Source organism: Panthera onca, chromosome C1, assembly GCF_046562875.1.
Source record: "Panthera onca isolate mPanOnc1 chromosome C1, mPanOnc1 haplotype 2, whole genome shotgun sequence".
Taxonomy (NCBI): domain Eukaryota; kingdom Metazoa; phylum Chordata; class Mammalia; order Carnivora; family Felidae; genus Panthera; species Panthera onca.
Genome location: NC_138346.1, coordinates 172,989,786 through 173,011,193, shown reverse-complemented (window position 1 = coordinate 173,011,193; position 21,408 = coordinate 172,989,786). Strand labels below are relative to the sequence as shown.

Here is a 21,408-nt window from a genome sequence, read left to right as displayed (position 1 = left end):
ATGGCTTATATCCCGACTCAAACTTTGTCTCCTTCATATTTACTATAATGGAAGAGCCTGTTATCAGAGGCTTCGCCATCCCCCACTGCCTCTGACAGCCCACTCAATCCATTGTCCTCTCTTACTCCTGTATATGTGGTAGCTCCTTCTCAGCACCATTTACACATGCTCCAGACTTGTCCCGTCCAGTACGGCAGCCACGAGTTGAATGTGGTTATAGAGCTCTTGAGATGTGTCTGGTCCAACTGGAAATGTGTAAAATAGGCACAGGACTTCAAAGAGTTACTATGAATAAAAGAACATAACATGTTGAATAACTGTGCCGATCACTCGTGAAATGGTATTTGGGGTATAATAGCTTAATTAAAATGTCATAAAATTAGTCGTTTCTTTTCACTTTGTTTTAAGTGGCTACTAGAAAATTGAAAATCACCTAATTCCCATTATTTCTTTTCGACAGTGCTACTGCACACGCTCTCCTCTTAATGAAATCCCTTCTTCTAACTGTCAGCCCCTCCGATTATTATCTTCTCACAGTCAAAAGTGTTGTAAGAGACGGCTGTCCTCACCGTCCTGATTTTCTTGCCACTCCCCTCTGTCTCCTTAACCAAGGATGATCAGCCCTTTACGTCCACAATTCTGCCCAAATTGTCCTAGCCTAGGTTACTAATGCTAACCTAGGCCATTGCTCAACACAAAGGGCTTTTCAGTCATTACCCTGCTTTATGTTTAGCAGCATTTTGCAACATGGGACACTTCTTGCATTGAAACACTCTTCCACTGACAACATACATTCGTGATCTTCCTCCCGCTGCTCTGAACACTGCTTTCCAAATTCACTTGCCAGCTCCCCTCTCTCCTCCTCCCAACCCTACATGTTGGTCTTCTACAGGATTCCGTTCATCTCATCCGCTTCTAAGAATCCATTTACTATCTGCATGTCAGCAGCTCTGCAGCTGTCCACATCACATGTCCACTTAAAGCGCTCACAGGCATCTGAATATAAATATGTTCAGATTTGCACTCATCATCTCCACCTTTGCCTGCAAAACTGGCACTGGCTCAGTCATGGCGCGATGTGTAAATGGCGCCACGTCTACTTAATCTCTCCTGCCAGAACCTCAAGGACCTTGTGAACCCACCTTTGCTTTCCTTTCCACTTCAGTCTCTCACAGTCATTTTCTAAACTGCATCTCAGGTCTCTTGAATTCTTTCACATGGCTGTAATTCCACACTCACCACCCTAGTCTGGGCCACCATCATCTCTCTCCCGGACTGCTCCAGGGGCCTGCTGAATGGTTTGCTTGCCTCCTCTTTTACCATTCTCTAATCTACCCATCAGCCATAGTGATCTTTTACAAACTTGAGTAGGATCACTCTTGCTAAAAACCCTCTAGTGGCTTCCCCTTCACGTCAGCATAAAGATTTACAAGGCCATCCAAATTCAGACTCCTGCTTTCCGCTGTAGCTCCATCTCTTGTCACTCTTTCTGTTCATTCCATCTACTCTTGGATTTCCCTCAGTGCTTTGAATGCACCATAATAGCTCAACTTCAGATATGTATCCCATCCCGCTTAGATCCTTCTTTATCAACATTCTTTATGGAGCCGATTCCTTTTGCACTTATAGATCATTCCCTAAGCGCCCAGGCTAGCTTTATATGCCTCTGACCCTCTCCTATAGCATCTGTATTGCTCTCGTAGACTCTTAAGCTCCACGAGGTCAGAGATCAGTGCTGTCTGGCTCAGTGATGTATCCACAGTATCCACAGGCCTAGCACAATGCCTGGCACATAGTAACCATTTGTTAAACCATAAAGCTAATATTATCTGGCTCAGACTTCCCAGTTTGTAGAAGATGAAACGGATCTAACGAAAGGAAACAACTTGTTCAAAATTATAGAGGCTAGACTAAGGTTAATGCAGGACCAGAGCCTCCTGATTTCCGGATCACTTCTCTTTCCAGTACATCATGTGCCTGTCTATAATTTGGTAACCAGAGAAAAGTGGACTGAATTCCCTATGTCTTGTGAAAGCCACAGCAAGCTCATATTCATAAACACAGCTGACATAGTTGTTGTTTTCTATGTTTGTTTTAACTAGAAGGCCTAGAAGTCCAGTCTAAAAATAAACTCCATGTTTCTAAACCTAGAAGCTCCTGAACTTTTATTCCCAACAGCCCCTATTCTACTCATTGTTCATCTTCCTTCCACTGATGAACCAGAGGCATCAGCTGGTGTTCAGTGTTGGATGGTTTCTTCGTTCCATACTCTTTATCACTCTCTGGCCCAGGCAGCATATCACATGTAGCAGAAGATTAGGAAGTGCTGTCTTTAAATAGTAGCACACAAGAAAATATCGCAGGGTCTTATGAAGTGTGGGAGTGGAGATGGATATAATAATTATAAGAATAAAAATAACCCTAGGGGCACCTGGGTGGCTCAGTCGGTTGAGCGTCCAACTTCAGCTCAGGTCATGATCTCACGGTTTGTGAGTTTGAGCCCTGCGTCGGGCTCTGTGCTGACAGCTCGGAGTCTGGAGCCTGCTTCAGATTCTGTGTCTCCCTCTCTTTCTGCCCCTTCCCCACTCATGCTCTGTCTCTGTCTCAGAAATAAATAAACATTAAAAAGTTTCTTTAAAAAAGAATAAAAATAACCCCAATTTTTAAGCTATTACTTTGTGCCAAGTACTAATTTAAATGCTTTGCATGCATTTTCTTTTTTATCTCAGTAACTCTATGAGTAATTATTTCTATTATTTCTACTTTGCTGATGGGTCAACTGAGGCACAAAGAGGTTCATAAATTGGCCATTCAGTTAGAAGAGCCAAGGTTCCAATCTAGTTGGTTCAGAGCCCATAACCATAACCTTAATTGTGACATCTGACAATGAAGAATATGCTGAACTGGCAGTTAGAAAATAACCAGAAAAGTTCAACTGAGGGAGATCCCAAAGTTGCTGTATAGATTCCTCCTGATTCAGTCATTGTTTCATTAATCCATGTACTCATTCATTTTTTTCATTCTCTCAACATGCATTTACTGAAGAATTACTTGATATCAGTTATTAGGAGTACTGATAAAAATTGATGGCCTCTGTCCTCTTAGATCTTATAGTCCAGTTGGGGAGACGTATAAGTAAATAGATGTGTATCCTGCTGTGTGGTAGGTGCTAAAATAGTGGGAAACCTTAGGGCGCTGGGAGCAAAGAAAAGCTTATAGACCAAATTAAAAGGATACCACAATTTATCCAGGACTTGCATTCCACACCTTGCTCTCTCTTTCTGGTTTCTGCTTCCTCCCTCCCTTACTGGCCTCCCTGTTTCCCTCCAGCCTGTCTCTTACTTTGGTCTTTTGGTGCCCCCCTACCCTGGCCTCCTGAACTCCTGGCTGTTGATAGATCCTCTCTCCTATCTTTTCCCTCCTGAAGTTGGTTTGAAATGAATTCTGTCTTTGCCAGAGGGACTCCTGTACTGCAGACGGTCAAAGGCCAGCCCCAGAGGCTAAACCAGGGTATCCAGAACCCACCTTTAATATGACTTTGGCCTAGGAAAGTTGGATATCCAACACAGGGAGCTTTAAAGAGTATGGAGGAATGGATGTATGGATAGATACCCACCCTGTGTCTTAGATAATTTGGATATTTACCAGCCTAAACACAGAAAAATTGAGTCAACATTCTTTATAGCTCAGTCATTGTGCACTATATTCATAGCACCATGTTTTGATCCTTTGCTACTAATTATGGTTCCTGATCTGTTCACCAGAAAAATCTTTTCTGTATGGAATTAACTTTGAGGCAGGCAGTGTAAATTTCTAAGGTGTTTAGACCCTGAGAACTTTAAGGATATTGCACTTTCTCGAATCGCAATCTCCCATTGGCCTGTTCTGTCCTAAACAAGATTTCTTTCTTACAGCCATGAACAGAGCATATCCTGGCCAATTGATTTTTGTGAATTAGAGGTACCAATTGAATTTTGCAACTAAGAGAGTATTTGTGGCGATTTCTGTTCGTCAACGTGTTTGATATAATAGATGGTAGATTCTACCCTCACTACTGAAGAAATTAGACCCAGAAAGGGTCTGTGGATTGAAAGAAAAGGAAGGGGTTGAGAATCAGGAAATTACCATGAGGTGAAGGAGCACATTTGGTAGGAAGGATGGAACTAGTGAGAAAATTGGACTGATGTGCAGTTGAAGCCAGGAAGTGGCTGTTAGGGCATTGGAATATACATAAGTGTAGCAGTTCCAGTAGATGATACGTTTCAGAGTGTGGCTGTGGGGATGAGTGCTGGAGTAAAGCAAAGATGAACCATCCTGGAGTTGGGAGCTTTTTGAAACCATAATATTCAAGCATTGGCTAGGTCTTGCAAATAGATGCTTCAGTGTCCCAGGATAGTGACAGATTTCCAGGTAGATGGGGACACTAGGTGATCAAGGTCTAGCTTCATTTAACATAAGGATGCAGGCAAGAGGCCAGCAGTCACAGCAGTGAGCTGCACACGAGGTAGGTACGATTGTATGTCTGTCATCAGGTGGTATAAATCTCAGAGGAGCAGAGCTTTTTGCTTGTAGATGGAGGAATAATTGTCTGGAAAGGATTATGCAGAGCCATGTTTTGACTCCCAACAGCCCCCGAGCCCACCCACTCTACCAGCCGGAAACACGCACCCAAGTATATGCTTGTTACCTCTTGGCATTTTTAAATAAAGCTTCTGGAAGAGTAAGGTTTGTTCCAGCTGATGGGCAAATAGTGGTAGTAATAATAATAATAGCTGTGTACGCGTAAGCATTTAATCCACAACACAAACCTATAAAATAAGTATTAAAACTCCCATTTTCAGAATGAGGATCTTGAGACTCAGAGTGCTAAATGGCAGAGCTAGGATTTGAATTATGGTCTCTGTATCACTGAAGCCTTTGTTCTGCAGTGAGTGGTTAAGAGTATAGGTTCCAAAGCTGTGCGTTTTCCTCGTATTTCTAGCGGAGATATGAAGCAGGTAAAGTGTTTAGCACAGTGCTGGACCATAGTTAGTACTCAATAAATGTTAGCTACTACTCCTGTTGTTGTTGTTGTTGTTGTTGTTGTTGTTGTTGTTGTTGAGTTATAGATATTGTCATGTCAGTTCCAGCCCACTGCAGAACTCTCAGCCAGAAGTGGCAGGACTCCTTTTCCCCAGTCAATAATAGATTCTTAGATGGGTAATGGGTTGCAGTTTTGAAGTCTGCAATGTCTGATGCTTTTAGTAAGAAGCTTGATATTTTTGCTTTCAGAAAACCCGTAAGAGGCGAGTCAAGCTCAGGTAAATAGGATGAATACTTGCTCCCCTATTCATGTTTGGACCCAACCCCTTAGCAGCCAGGCCATATATTAGGACCCACCCTCAGAATATTGCAACAATGGTAGGTAGTCTTTCCTGTTGTAGAAACACTCCCCTGGGCCATATTTGCTGTGACTGCATTTGGAATGACGCTGCCCCTTGCTGGAGAACCACAGTGGGTATGTTTCTTCTCAGGGTGGGCCTAGTAAAACCCTAATAAAATGTACCACGGGGAGTAACTGCTTTACTTGTCAGCTGAGAGTTAATCAAAAAAAGACATGTGTATCGAACCACCAGATTGCAGACCTGGCGAGACTTTAAAGATAATTTAATCCAACCCCCTCATTTTACTGATAAGGAAAGGGAGTCCCAGGGAGGGGAAAGGGCTTACTCAGGGTCATACAGCTGGCAGTAATTTTGTTTGTTTCAAAAATTAATATGAACAGTCTTTCTATACATCAATGAATCCACTTTCCTGCCTTTGTAAACACAATAGAATGACTGTAATTGAATTTGTCTTTGACAGTGGAGAAAGCAAGCTTTTAGAGTTTTACACAGCCCCAAAGTCATCAGGGAAAGATAAATTGTCATGAACTCACCTGAAGATCTGCCTATTGACTGACTGTGAGCTCCTCAAGGAATAGGCCTGGTATTATTCATGAGTTAAAGCAAGTTTTAAATCCTGCCTAAGCCACTTATTAGCTTAGGCAAGTCACTTAACCTCGATGAGCCTCTGTTGTAAATTCAGATAATAAGACTTTTGTTTCAGAATGTTTGTGAGCATCGAATGAGGCAAGATATACACAGTGCCTTGCTAAAATAGGAATTCAGTAAGTGTATATGTTCAGCAAACGTTTAACTAATGCCCTGCTAAAAGCTAGGAATACATCAATGAATAAGAGAGCCAAGGACCCTGCTTTTATGGAGCTTAAATTCAGGAAGGAGGAGTAGAGGTGAGGGCCACAGAGGAAGAGGTAGACAGTAAATGAGGATGCAGATAAATTAACAGTAATAATTTCAGGTCATGCTAAGTGCTACGAAGGGTTTTAAAGACAAGCAAATGAGATGATCTGATAGAAGATGTTTGGGAGAAGTGGATATTTCAGCCAAGTGGCCAAGTCTGGCTTCTTTAAGATTATATTTGAAGAGGACCTAGGGGGACCTGGGTGGCTTAGTGGGTTAAGTGTCCGACTTCGGCTCAGGTCATGATCTCACAGTTTGTGGGTTCGAGCCCCACGTTAGACTCTGTGCTGACAGCTGGAGTCTGGAGCCTGCTTCTGATTCTGTGTCTCCCTCTGTACCCCTCGCCTGCTTATGCTCTCTCTCTCTCTCTCTCTCTCTCTTTCTCTCTCTTTCTCTCTCTCTCTGAAAAATAAATAAACATTAAAAAAAAATTTGAAGAGGACCTAAATCATATGAAAGATCCAGACAGTCAGAGATCCAAGAGAAGGGCATTCTTGGGAAAGCAAGAGCAGGCAGGACCCAGTTTGACATGTTCAATCAATAGCGAAGATGCTGGTGGTTTCCAGCATGATCAGCACAGTGAGTGAGGACAGGAAATAAGGTTGGAAGCAACAGCACAAGCATGATCTCCAAGTTCTGGGCCATTCTGCAGAATTTGAATTTTATTCAAAAAGCAGTGGGGGGTCCATTGCAGTTGTTAGTAGTGAGAGTGACTATAATAGAGGAAAAACTAAGGATTTGATCTTTGTCCGCGATTCCTGGCACACGGCTCCTAAGATCCTTGGAATCTCTGGCATGAAAAGAGTTCTCTTTTGTATACTGATGAGATGACCGGCGGCTGGTGGCCAGGGGCCACAGACAGCTTCTGCATGGGCTGATTGAGTCAGTGGCCAGTGATTTTATCAATCAAGCCTATGTAATGAAACCTCCATAAAAACCCCTCAACAACAGGGTTTGGTGAGCTTTGAGTGACACACCCCAAAGGGCATGGGAGTTCCACACACCCCACCCCCCATCCCTCAAACCTTGCCTATGTATCTCTTGTATTTGGCTGTTCCAGAATCACATCCTTTATCATAAACCAGTAATAGTAGTGAACTGTTTTCTGTGAGCCATTCTAGCAAATTCTCCATCCAAGAGGGGGATAGCTGGTCATGGGAACCTCCAGTTTACAGTCTATCAGAAGTACAGGAGAGCCCTGTGACTGGCATCCAGAGTCGGAGGTAGTCGTGGGGGACTGAGCCCTTAAACCTCTAGAGTCTAACGCTACCCCCGTGTAGTGTCAGAATCAAATTGAATTCTAAGACACCCAGTTGGTGCCTGGAGAGGTAGAAAATTGATTGGTGTGAAGAAAAAAACCTACACATTTGGTGTCGGAAATACTGTGTGTGACAACAGCCCCAGGAGACAAAATCTAACTTACCTCATTCATTGATTCATTCAGCAAACACTTATGGATTACCTATTCTGGCCAGGCACAGTTCTTAGTATAGTAAATGAATCAGATAAAAATCCCCGGCCACATGGAGTTTGCATGCAAGTAGGATAATAAATATGTAAAATTCGTGGAGTATTTATTCACTGTGTGCTGGTAGTATTCTAAGTGCTTTGCCTGAAATACCTCATGTGATCCTCACAGCAGTCCGATGAGAGGCATATTATTCCCATCCCCATTGTCAGAAGAGGAAACAGACGTACAGAAGTTAAATCATTTGTCTGGGACAATCTAGCCAGCCAGTAGTAAAGCCCAACTTCAAACTCTGGCAGTCTGCTATCGTCAGTCGATCATTGTAATCCCTGCACTACCTTCTCCCTCTCTGACAAATCACTGGGACTGGCCCTGCTGCTTTTAGGGCACCAAAGTGGAAATCAGGAGACTAGTTAGGATATGGTGGCCAGAGAGTGGGGTGCTGGAATTTTCAGCCGTGCTGCAAGGAGGTATTGTTATTCCCACTTTACAAATGGGAAAACTGAGGCTTAGTTCAAACATCTAGTGAGTTGGCAGAGCCCAGATGCAATCCCAAGCCCACCTCAAAAACCCCAAAATCTCTACATGAGCATCTCCATTTCCTGCAGAACACCCCCTCCTTTATGATCAGGAGGCTGAATTGAGGTCTATTTGGAGTTGAGATTTCAGAGCTGGGCATTTGTATTTGCTTATTTCTTTTTGGTAGGCATTATATAATTGGAAATTAAATATAAATATTCCAAGAATACATATATACATGTACAGTGTTGTTTCTTTTACCTTTTACAATTTTGGCTTTGGTAGATAGTATACGTAAAGTGAAATGCACAGATCTTAAGCACACAGTTTGATGAATTTTGGAAACTATATATGCCCAAGTAATCACCACCCCATGTGGTGAGTAGATAGGTAGGTGGATGTATTGACATATAGATAGGTAGAACTTAAAATTATAAATGAAGTGCAAGTCTTCACATCATGATTAATAGTTACGTCTTCTCCCACTCTTTCCTTTCTCTCATCCCTCCTTGCTTCTCAATTGACTTTGTTGTCATCAATGCATGGAGGGTACACAGAATACCAGGTGCAGGTCAAAAGATGACTGTATGAAAAAAGAAAAACAAAACAAAATAAATAAAAGAACAACTAGCCATTACTTCATGTTTGCTGGAGGAATAAAATCACATTGCTATACTTTCTGTTTTTCTATGGAGGGGTCATGTGCCTCAGCCCACACATTACCATGTGAACTTGTTTTCCAGTAAAATGACTCAGAGTTCGTCAAGAAGGCAGATTCATGTATTTCAGAGAGCTATGTGTCAGCATCTCTGGAAAAAGGTATGGTGTACTGTATTGGCATATCATGCGTGCATACACACACACACACACACACACACACACACACACACACACACTTACTCATTTTCAGCCAGGGAGCTCACACAATTAATAAGCAGCAGAAATGGGATTAGAGCTCAAGCCTAGGGGACTCGCGGGCCAGGCTTTTTGCATTACAGGGAAGACAGGAGCATTGAGTCTGAGTGTGAGGCTAAGCAAAGGTCCAGAGTCAGAGCTGGGGGCTTGAATTCTCGCTCAGCTATATATTGGCTTTATGACCTTGGGCAGATTTCTTACACTTTGCTCACTTCCTTGATGCATAAAGTGGGCATAGATGACAATATCTATGTCATAAAGTCGTGTTAAGGATTAAAAATGTCCCTTACATAAAGCTAGTAGCACAGTGGGCAGCATAGAGTAAGCACCTGGGAAATGTTGGCTTCAACCAGTAATAAGGCAATGGGAGTTGTCTGCTAAATCAATGGGTGCCACACTTTTTGGATCAGTTAAAAAAAAATTTGAGCTTAGATTCTTAACACATGGAAATTTACTGATGCAGAGGCATAGATGTGTTCTACTATGCTTGTAGATTATGTATACTGTAAAGCAGATGAAATATAGCTGAAATAAAATATTTTTAATACTTGCCTATCTTGACACTTTCATACTAACACTATGCAGCAATACCTAAAGGTATATTTTATATCTATGGCCGGGTGAGTTTCTAATGATTTTTAGTGTTTTGATGATTTCTGGATGATTTTATATGTGCCTGTATATCTATATCTAGATAATTTTGATTTCCTCCCAAGTCTTGTCTTACCTGACCAGGTCTTCATTTCTTTTAGATTATAACATGAAGAGGCTACTACCGAATAAAAGTATCACCGTTTTCTTATTCCCTTAGATCTGAATTCTCACCATTACCTTTAATTCATTGACTGAATGTTTTTCAGCCACCTGCCCATTTTGCAAAGGTTGTTGTAAATAAAACCAGGCAATACGTGTAAAGCCACTAACCTGGAACATGTAAATGACGACACGGAGCAAGTCCTTGGATGCTGGGAACCCCGGGCCAGCACCCTGCTGTCATCCCCTAGGTGTTGTAGAGATCCCATATTTCTTTTAAGAAACCTCACACATCTTACATGATTCGTGTCTCTCCGATGTGTGGACCAACTCACCACCCTGCTGACAATCTGCATATTAAATGCTGGTAAAGCTCCACTAATTTCTTTAGACCAGAAATCGTATAAAGGGCACTTCTAATGTGTTCTCCTGGAATCCTGATGAATCATTTCGTGCACTCCTTGGAGTGCAGGTGTACCATTTTAGAAACACTGGCTTACCTGATTTCACATTGCCCCTGTGATACAAGCCCTCACCCTTTCATTCAGCGACTCTGCAAACATTAACCAAGCCCCTGTGAGTACTAGGACCGTGCTAGGCTTGACCCCCGCAGTGCCTCGGTTCTTGCCTTCGGGGAGTGTGCAGTAGAACTCTCACCAGGCTAGATCCTGATTATTCTTCCCTGTGGACCGTGACTCTGGACACTGCCAGGCTTGCAGTGCCCTTTGGTACCTAGGCCTGGATTATCTGACAGCCTTCCCAAATTCTTAAAGCCATTGTTTTCCCTCCCCTGGCTAGGGGAGAAGGTACCAGTTCCTGCATTCCTCCGATGGCTGATATCAGTGTGTCTGCCACTCACTGAATGCCCATCTTCGTGAGTGCTGAAAAGCCCCATTCTTTCCAGCCTAATTTCCCTGGATAACTCACCCCAGGGTAGCCTAAAGCCCTTTGCTAGCTCCCAAGCCAGGCCATAACACATGAGAACTGGGTGTGTCCTGTGCCCACACAGGCCTGGTGATTGCCAGTGCTGCAGCCGGAGAAGTGGTGAGCAGTGTGTGTGGACTGGTATCTCGGCCTTGACACGGCAGGGAAGGGTCAAACCCCATGAATGCGGTCTTTCATGACCATGGTACAGGGCCCCCATTTTTTCCTACAGAAAGCCTCCACTTGCTTTCAGAAGTGACGATCCAATGTGAACTTTCATGGTTTATTTATAGCTCTGCCTTATAGAGAGAAAGAAAAGAAGTGATTAAAATGTGCTTTTACAAAATATTTTGTTTTTAAAAGGCTTTCATTGTGTGGGCAAAAAGGAAAGAGAAAAGTCACTGCATTCATTGTGCTGTCTAGACTCTCAAACAAAGAGGGTAGCGTGCTGCAAATTAAGATTGTCCAGCTCCTGCCTGCCGACAAGAAGTATGAATTTTGAGGCCAACTTCAAACAAACCCTTTTGAACAGAAATATATTGTGGGGGGGGTGACTATATTTAGCACGTGTCAGCATTCCCATAATAAATTCATATTGTTATGCTGTGGTAATTTCCAGATCTACTGCAGCCAGTGGGTTCTTGAGGTTTTGGCTTAATGTTAGTTATTTGGAGAAATTTAAAAAGCCAGCAGTGCTGTTTCTGATGACAGCAGTGATTCTCTGGGCATTCTCCATATTGGGTCCAATACCCGTAATGAGGCCTGCCTCCCAGGAGATAGGGGAGAGGAGCACGAGTCGTTTTGAGTGCCTATGTAAGCATAACTTTTTTTTTTTTTTTTTTAGAATGCAGTATTTTTTTTATCCTTAAATGATCAAATCCACAGATGTCACTGTAGAAAAATTAGAAAAGAGAAAAAAAATTACCACCCATGCTCATGAACCTGTTAAGTTCTAATATATTTTCACCCACTGTTTATTGTGCGTATCTAACTCATGTTTAGGACAAACGTGATTCTTGAGACAGAAATGAGAAACGACGATCTTTTGCACTCCCACTGCCCCCTAACACTTGTGCAGTGGGGCTAGTTTTTTCTCTGCCCTGGTAGTTCCGTTGCTTTCTTAGATAAGTACACAGCCAGCCTTGGGTAATACAAGTTTTATGGTCTCCTTAAGTTGTGAGACATAGCCCAGATTCAGAAATTAGAATATCAAGGAATATATAATAATCATTACATGAGTTTTTACCCCAAGATAAGACATCTCCCCACTCCCCAGCAAGGGTCTGCTGCACATGACAGGACATAACTGTGATCAGTGTTCTCTCTTCCTCATTCCCTCTCCCGCGTATTTGTTTTTCCTCTTGTTCCTAGTTAGAGGGTGGAAGGGAAGAGAAGTCAGGGGTGTAGAAAGTTCTCATGTGATCAGCTCCCTTAGCCTACTAGGTGTTTGTAGCTAGGCTCCATCAGAGATTTTTTTTTTTTTTTCAATTTTTTTTTAACGTTTGTTTTTGAGAGAGCTCGAGTGGGGGAAGGGCAGAGAAAGGGGAGGACAGAGGATCCAAAGCTGGCTCTGTGCTGTCAGCACAGATTGGGGGCTTGAACTCACAACCCATGAGATCATGTCCTGAGACTAAGTTGGACGCCTAATAGACTGAGCCACCCAGGCACTCCCATTGTAGAGATTTTTTGGAGATCCCCCACTTTTGGAAACTTCTCATGTATAATATCTTGTCCTTGTTAATTCTACTCTTCAAATAGACTGTTTACTCTTCATTCCTTAGACATCCAGTAGGGTCATCTCAAGCTTCTTTATGCAGACCCCCTCTGCCTCATTGGACAGTATATGAAACAATCCATGACCGCTTTCTCACATATGGGCCACCTAGGGTTCATGGGAACCAGCCATGCCTTTTGGAGTCTGACAGACTCTGGAAGTGCTGGCTGATTCCAGTGCTGGCTCCTTCACTTCTACACTGATGCTGCCCGCCAGCCCTCCTCTTCCAGACGGGCATCTCACTCAGTCCCCTGTGTCCCACAACCTCAGGGACACATATCAGGTTCCCTGTTGTTCTCATTGAAGCCCTGCTCTCTTGACTTCTGAAGCGGGGACTCCTCTCACCCCTCCCCTGGAAGTAGGCCTCATACACAATAATCCAACGATTCAGTCCTAAAAATCTCTCTTTCTGCCCTTCCATGTGGATGAAAGTTCTAAGAGTTGATTAATGGGTCCTCAACCACCTTTTTTTTTTTCTTCCTTTTTCCCACCAATTCTTCAGGGTGGTCTGTTTCCAGCTCACTTTGGTATCTTATATATGTCAACTTTAGATCTCAGCCAAAACTTCCATTTGAGCATTCTGTCACGTGTATGACCCTTAAGTTCATTCATCCCATAGACATTCCCTGAGTGCACGATACACCAGATGCTGAGTCTGGCGGTGGGAATAATTATAACAGTTCCTGTCTTAAGGAGCTCAGAGTCTAGTCAGGGAGGCTGGTGTGCTAACAAAAAATTGTGGTGCCATGTCATAAATGCTATGATAGATGGTAGCACAAGTTGCTGTGGGAGCAAATAATTCAGTCTAGGTGGGAGGTAGGCCACAGGGATGAGTCAGAAAAAACCTCCTCAGTGGAGTCAATACCTGAGCTAAGTTTAATGTTGAAATCTATACTTTTTATAAATTTTTTTTATAACATTTATTTATTTTTGAGACAGAGAGAGACAGAGCATGAACGGGGGAGGGTCAGAGAGAGGGAGACACAGAATCTGAAACAGGCTCCAAGCTCTGAGCTGTCAGCACAGAGCCCGACGCGGGGCTCGAACTCACAGCCCTCACGGACCGTGAGATAATGACCTGAGCTGAAGTCAGCCGCTTAACCGACTGAGCCACCCAGGTGCCCCTGAAATCTATACTTTTTAAAGAAACCCCTCTTTTTAAACCTTTAAAATCTCTAGTGCTGGTGTTTGTTTCTCAATAATTAATTATTTTATTTTTGAAGTTTATTTGTTTTGAGAGAGAGAGAGAGAGTGCATGTGCGCAAGCAGGAGAGGGGCAGAGAGAGAGGGAGAGAGAGAATCCCAAGCAAGTTCTGCACTGTCAGCCCAGAGCCCATGCGGGGCTTGATCTCACAAACTGTGACCTAAGCTGAAATCAGGAGCCGGATGCTTAACCGACTGAGTCACCCAGGCGCCCCCCCTCACTAATTTATTTTAAAAACAGGCAAAGGTAATGTGAAGAAGGGAAGAAAGCCCTGGTGTGTACCATTTGTCCACACAACTGTTTCCCTGGGAAAGGAAAGGACATTTATGGAGCACCCTTTATAATACAAATTTCCTGGGTCCCACCCATGAAGGCAGTTCCGGAATGTCCTCTCAAGTCCAAGGCTTGAGGTCAACCAAGAGGAGTATTTCCTGAGGGCATTTTCAGGATTCCAAAGAGGGAGAAGGCAGAATCCACTCTGGAAGGACTGCAGAGCACTACTCTGAAAGAAGAAGTGAGGACAGAACAAGAGAGTTGGCAATGGAGATTGCTGAGGCCATCTTCACAAGATATGGGGCTTACTTTAAAGGAACCAGAACTTAGTCTATGAAGGAAAATACGGAGTGAGCAGAGCTCTTAAAATATCCTTGTAGAGTGGAATAAAAGCAGTCTCACTAAAATGTGTTTAAATATTTGTCCCTCCACAAAATGGCCCCAGATTGTCCTTTTTAAGTTCTTCTTATCATGGTTTCCTTTTCAGTAATTTTTTGTAATTTAGAAAATCTCCCCCTTTCTTATGACTGCCATTTTCTTTTGTCATCACTGTGCTTGCTGACCTCAGCATCTCTTATTTCCTAGTGGGCCCTTTTAAATCCATTGAGGATTTATCTAGATAACCAGATAACTCTCAGAATGTTCATGTCATCCTTGGGGAAGAGTTGGTAGAGCATCCTAGCCGGGGTAGAAGACATATATGTAAGTGATTAGCAGATGAAAAAGTATCAACTTTCCTAACCCTCAAATAACTACAGAGAAGAAGTTTATCTACTTCTAGCAAAGTGTTTATCACACTCTATTTTGATCGCAGTAAATGTCTCTTCCATTCTCTGGTGAGCTCCTTGATGAAAAGGCCCATGCGATCTTCATATCTGTTTCCTATGCATTTGAATGCTGCGCTTGGTACATAGAAGGGGCTTGGTTTATTTTATGAATATTCTAGGTGCTGAGTAAGCAGTAAGTAGACAGAGCTCCTGGCCTCATGTGGCTTGCATTCTGGTTAGGGCAAGGAGTGGGAGGGAAGATAAAGTGTACATAAAGAGGTAAGTACATGGCATACCAGAAACGAATCAGTGGTAAATAAAATATATAATACAATAATTTATATAAATGTAAATAAATGCATAGAAATAATATATAAATTATTTCTTCCCCTGCTACTATGTAAGTTTCCCCAGGACAAAGGGTATGTCACGTGCAAATCTAGCACAATGCCTGGTACATAGTGAGTAATTAATAGATAAGTGGAATAAGAAGTTGTACATACGTTACCCCAGAATCACTATATCCTCAACAATAAGAGTTCCATAACTGTTCCTAAGGCAGGCCTATTTGAGGAGATGTATCATGCCATTGCCTGCCGTCTCCCTGGTCGAGTCTGTTGGACTCCAGAGTTTGGGTTCATTCCATTCCCCCTAACTTTTCCATCACCTTACCAGCGTTGGGAGACTGCCCAAGGAAACCTAACCCTCTCATTCCTATAATGGAGCCCACACAAGCCGTGGTTGATCTTCATGCTGCACATATCAGCCACGTCCACCTACCCACTTCAATTCACCGTCTGCCCAGTTGCCCCATTGTAAAGACAAGAATGTCCTGAAGTCATATTCCAGAGTTCAAGTAAATTAGACTCAGCCCACAGGCCTCACATCTGTGCTCACAGTGTTAAAGAGTGCTGGAAAAAAGAGCTGACAATGAACTGAAGAGGTCTTTTTTTTGTTTTTTTTAGCCACTTATTTATTTTGAGAGAGAGAGAAAGAGAGAGCAGGGGAGGGGCAGAGAGAGAGAATCCCAAGCAGGCTTCATACTGCCAGTGTGGAGCCCGACATGGGGCTCGAACCCATGAACCGTGAGAGCATGACCTGAGCTAAAATCAAGAGTCAGACGGTTAACCTACTGAGCCACCCAGGCGTCCCTGAACTGAAGAAGTCTTAAACATGTTATCCTGAAGAGCAGGTGCAAAGTGGGTTCCATTCAGTTATTGTTATCTTGAGTTTAAGTAAACAGTGTACTCAGTCGCTAATTATATTGCCTTCTTAAGCCCTCCTCTCCAGGTAATGAGAAGGGAAAATAATTTCCTGCTCTCTGCAGGTGGTCTTAAAGGTGTTTTGCCTTTTGGGGTTGGTTTTGCCCAGAAGCCTTCAGTACTCAGTCATTTATTAAGCCCAGTCTGTTTGGTCATAGGTTTAACTTTTAATGTTCATTGGGTTTTATTCTCACCACCAAAGAGAAGTTGAAAAAAAAAAAAAAAATGGACCAACTGAATATCCTAAGGGGGAATGGTATCTAATTAGAATGTTCTTGCACATGACAAATCACTTTGATTTTAGCTTGCCAACTCAGCTCTTTTTTTTCCATTTGACAGGAGGCAATGTCTAGAATGAGCAAAGTTGGGAAAGTCGTGTTTCCCAGACTTGAGGATAAAAGGTAAGTTTGTATTTTTTATATGCACAATACTGAGGAATGAGGACATACAAGGATAAGTAACTGCAGAGCTAGAATAAACCTTGGGGGCTTCTAATCCAGTTCTTTCATTTAATAGTTGACACAACTGAGTCCCAAAGAGGTGAAGTTACTTTGTTACCTAAAGTCACAGAGCAAGGTAGGGCCAGACCAGTGGGTCAAATACAGACTTCTGAACTCTCAGACCACTAATCTTTTCCCTATGTCATTAGCTGCAAGTCTGGTCTTTTGTTCTAAAATGGGGGCTCTCTTACATCTTCCATTAAAGGACACAGTAGCATCTGTCTGTCCTTCCACCCATTGCATCTCTTGGCGTTGGGGACTACAACATGACCTTGGTCAGTATTTTAACCCCAATTCACAAAATACTACTTTACTGAGCTCCTGCTATAGGCAGCACATTATGCTAATTTGCCTGTGGCCAGGGTTTAGAGGGGAATAAGAAATAATCTTCTGTATGCACATAGATCATTTCAGAACGAAAGGAGAGGTTCTACAATAGAAGTATTACCGGGTGACAAAGTAATTCAAGGAAGAAAGGAATGTGACCCTGTAGGGGGGAGAGAAAGCTTTTGAGAGGAGACAAAGTCTACACTGTCTTTAATGCTTGAAAGAAATGGTCTCACAGACCAAGACAGGAAAGGACATTCTCAGTAGAGGGAATAACATGTGCAAAGTTATAAAGGTGGGAACAGCTTGGTATATTTAGATAACCATAAACAACGTAGAATTCTGAAATACAAAGTGTGAGATGGAGAGTGGCAGGAAGTACAATAGGCAAGAGGGGGTGGGGAGGGGGTCATCTCATAAGGAGCTTTGAGGCCGTGATGGAAACCTCATCCTACGGGCAGACTGGGGATACTGAACTTCAGGCAGCGGTAGGACCTAGCCAGACGCAGATTTTAGAAAGATCCCTGTCAGAGAGTGAATTAGAGGACCCAAGGGTAAAAGCAGAGAGGCCACACGGAAGTCTTTTCCATCTGGGTGACAGATGAAAAACACCTATGTTAAGTCATTGGCACTGAGCTTAAAAATGGAAGGATAGGGGTGCCTGGCTGGCTCAGTCTGAAGAACATGTGAGTCTTGATCTTGGGGTCATGAGTTTGAGCCCCATGTTGGGTGTACAGATTACTTAAAAAATAAGATCTTTCTCAAAAAAATAAAACAATGAAAATGGAAGGACAGTTGTCCAAGTGGCTTTTATAATTTTAGGGATGTATTTGAAGTTAAGCATAAAAGCAAATCCCACCTCTGTAACAGGCAAAGGTGCTGATCCCACTGAAGAAGCATGATCAGTATTTAGCAAAGTTGGAAATGTCCATGGAAAAGCAATCCAGTTCCTTTTAATTTTCTTAAAGCAGGTTTCCACATGGAGTTGGATTATTAACCCTCCGAATATAAAGCCCTCCCTGAATTCTGGAGTCAGAGAGGCAGGCCATTTTACATGGGGGAGCTCAAGTCAGGAGCATTGAGAGGTCTGAGTCCCCACTGGCCTTGGAAGTCATTGGCTAGCAGCTTCCTCCTTTTGTAGAAAGATTCTTGTTCTTCATCTCTGCCCTGACCCTCCCAAGACATTTGAGGGAAGTCTATTTTTAAGTTCTTTCAGTAAATCCACATGTTCTTTTGAAAAGCATCCTTAGCATGTCAGCTGGGAGCCCTCCTCTGGGGAGGCAGCACATGTGGTGCTCTAGCACCATCTACAGGCAGCCCAAGGTTTGCAAGTAGAAAGCTAACACTTCCTTATGAAAGACTTCAGCATCTCCTCAGTACCTCAAGTCACATTACTATCTGTACGAGACATTTACTTAGGTCTGTGCCCCACAGAAGCCACTGACTGAGTGTGGGGAGAATAAGAAGAGAGGAAATTTAGGACCACAGAGAGCATAATCTAGTGACTCTGGTTCAATATGCTTTTTTCAGAAAGATCCTCAATCTCATCCTTCTACCCAGACCAAATTTATCTGTAAACGTAGTCACTTAAAAGTGCCCTGGGGAAAAAAAACCCGTGCTTCAAAGAGAAGGATCAACAGAGTAAAAAGGAAATCTGCAAAATAGGAGAAAATATTTGTGTATCATATATCTAATAAAGGATTAATACATAGAATATACAGAGTACTCTTAAGACTCAACAACAATAGGGGCGCCTGGATGGCTCAGTCGGTTAAGCGTCCGACTTCAGTTCAGGTCATGATCTCGCAGTTCGTGGGTTCAAGCCCCGCCTTGGGCTCTGTGCTGACAGCTCAGAGCCTGGAGCCTGCTTCACAGTCTGTGTCTCCTTCTCTCTGCCCCTCCCCCATTCACGCTGTGTCTCTGTCTCTCAAAAAAATGAGTGAATGTTAAAAAAAATTAAAAAAAAAAAGACTCAACAACAACAATAACAACCCAAATCAAAAGTGGGTACCGATCTTGAATAGATATCCCTCTAAAGATTACATACAAATGTCCAATAAGCACATGAGGAGATGTTCAACATTGCTAATAATTAGGGAAATGCAAATCAAAACCTACAGTGAGATACCACCTTACACCCATTAGGATGATTACCATGAAAAAAGAGAAAATAACAAGTGTCAACAAGGATACGGAGAAATTGGATCCCTTGTACACCATTGGGAGAAGCATGACATGATGCAGCCACTGTGGTGGTTCCTCAAAAGCTAAAAATAGAATTACCATATGATCCAGAAATTCCACTTCTGGGTTTGTACCCAAAAGGACTGAAATCAGCATCTCAAACAGAAATTTCTACTCACATGCTCATAGCAGCATTGTTCACAGTGGCTAAAATGTGGAAGCAACCCATGTAGCCAGTGGCAGGTGAATGGCTGAAGAAAAGTGCATACATACAGTGGAATATTATTCAGCCCTAAAAAGAAAGGACATTTTGACACATGCCACAACATGTGTCAGTCCCATTTACAGATAAAGAAATTTAGACACAAATGGATTAAACAACTTACCCAGGGTCACAAAATGGATGAACCTTGAGGGCATGATGCTAAGTGAAAAAAGCCAGTCACAAAAGGACAAATATTATAGGGTTGCGCTTATATGAAGTACATAGAGTCAAATTCATAGAGAAAGTGGAATGGTGCTTGCCATGGGCTGCAGGAAGGGGGAGAATGAGGAGTTGGTGTTTCATGGGCACAGAGTTTTAGTTTTGCAAGCTGAAGACAGAGCTGTGGATGGAATGGTGATGGTTGCACAGCAGTGTGAGTGTATTTAATGCCACTGCAGTGTATACTTAAAAATGGCTAAATTTCATGTTATGTGTATTTTACAATAAAACATTTTTTGAGAAAAGGAAAAAGCACGGGGGGAAAATGTGCCTTGGACCTCAGCTTCCCATGTGTAAAAAAAAAAGGAAAAATATAGTCTATCCATCTTTTGGTGTTCCAGGATAATGGAAGGATATAAGAACAACATTAATCCCTACTTGTGAACACTTGACAGCTCACAGAATATTTCATGTCTAAAATTCAGTCAATCTGTGACAGAGGTACGGTTATCATCCCTCTTATGGCAGGGAAACGGAGACACCATTTAAAGAAGTTGTCCAGGGGCACCTGGGTGGCTTGGTTGGCTGAGTGTCTGACTCTTAATTTTGGCTCAGGTCATGATCCCAGGGTCGTGGGATCAAGCCCTACATCAGGCTCTGCACTGAGCATGGAGCTTGCTTAAGATTCTCTCTTTCTCTCTGCCCCTCTCCCCACTCATGCTCTTTTTCTCTCTCTCTAAAATAACAAAAAGAAAAAATTTTTTTAAAGTTGCCCAAAGTCACCCAGACTTCTCTGCCTGTGAAGCCAATACTTCTTCCACTGGGCAAAGAATAAGACCAATGAACAAAGTTGCTGCACAGTTGTCAGGATTAAAATTGAAAATCTTCAGGGCACCTGGGTGGTTCAGTTGGTTAAGTGTCCGGCTTTGGCTCAGGTAATGATCTCATGGTTCATGAGTTTGAACCCCACGTCAGGCTCTCTGCTGTCGGTGCAGAGCCCACGTGGGATCCTCTGTCCCCCTCTCTCTCTCTCTCTCTCTGCCCCTCCCCTGCTCAGACTCTCTCTCAAAAATAAATATTTAAAAAACAAAATAAAAAATAAAAATTGAAAATCTTCAAGTATATGAGAAGGTTATTGACCCAAACTCCCTTCGAACAGTTTTGATATTCCAGAATGGAGATATCCATCTCATATAATATAAGAAGTATTTAATGGTAAATTGTCATAGAGTATTGTTAGAAGGAGAAAACTTCTGTCCCCAAAATCATTCTATGATTAATAAATTTCGAGGCTCATAGAATGGGTTTTAGTAGAATCTACTTAGTGCAAGAGTGTTGATAATGTTGGAATATTAATTTTTTTTAATGTAGTAACCATAATTGGCACTGATAACCCTAAGATCCGGGCACTATTCTCAGTGTTTTTCATTCATTGCCTCATTTAATTCACCTAACAGCTCTATTGAGGTAGATTCTATAATTATTCCCATTTACAGATAAAGAAATTTAGATACAAATTGATTAAGGAACTTACCCAGGGTCACACATGGCTTGGTAGATTCTGGAATGTTCTGGAAAGAACTCTTCTGGAAGGAGTTCTCAGGAAAGAAGTCCTCTGGAAGGAAGTTGGCTTCCTCAATCCCATGTCAACCCCACCTCATGTCAGCCCCTCCCAACCAAGAGGAGTAAGGACAAAGTTACAAGTGTTCAAGTATAATTTGTCTTAGCTGCTATTATCCCTTTCAAAATCAGGCTGCCTCGTGGCCAACACCACATTCTAACAGGTCCAGGGATAACAAGTCTACCAGGACCCAGATGGAGAGGAGGATGGGA

At 42.6% G+C, this 21,408-nt stretch overlaps 1 protein-coding gene across 12 annotated transcripts in view; it reads left to right on the top strand.

Annotated features, from left to right (window-relative positions):
* FGGY (FGGY carbohydrate kinase domain containing) overlaps positions 1-21,408 on the top strand; it is a 425,441-nt gene that overhangs the window by 394,592 nt on the left and 9,441 nt on the right. For all 12 annotated transcript variants that reach the window (XM_060624862.3, XM_078451860.2, XM_078451859.2 and 9 more), the window contains one exon: positions 16,480-16,541. In XM_060624862.3, coding sequence (XP_060480845.2) covers positions 16,480-16,541 — 62 coding nt within the window. The remainder of the gene's footprint in view (positions 1-16,479; positions 16,542-21,408) is intronic.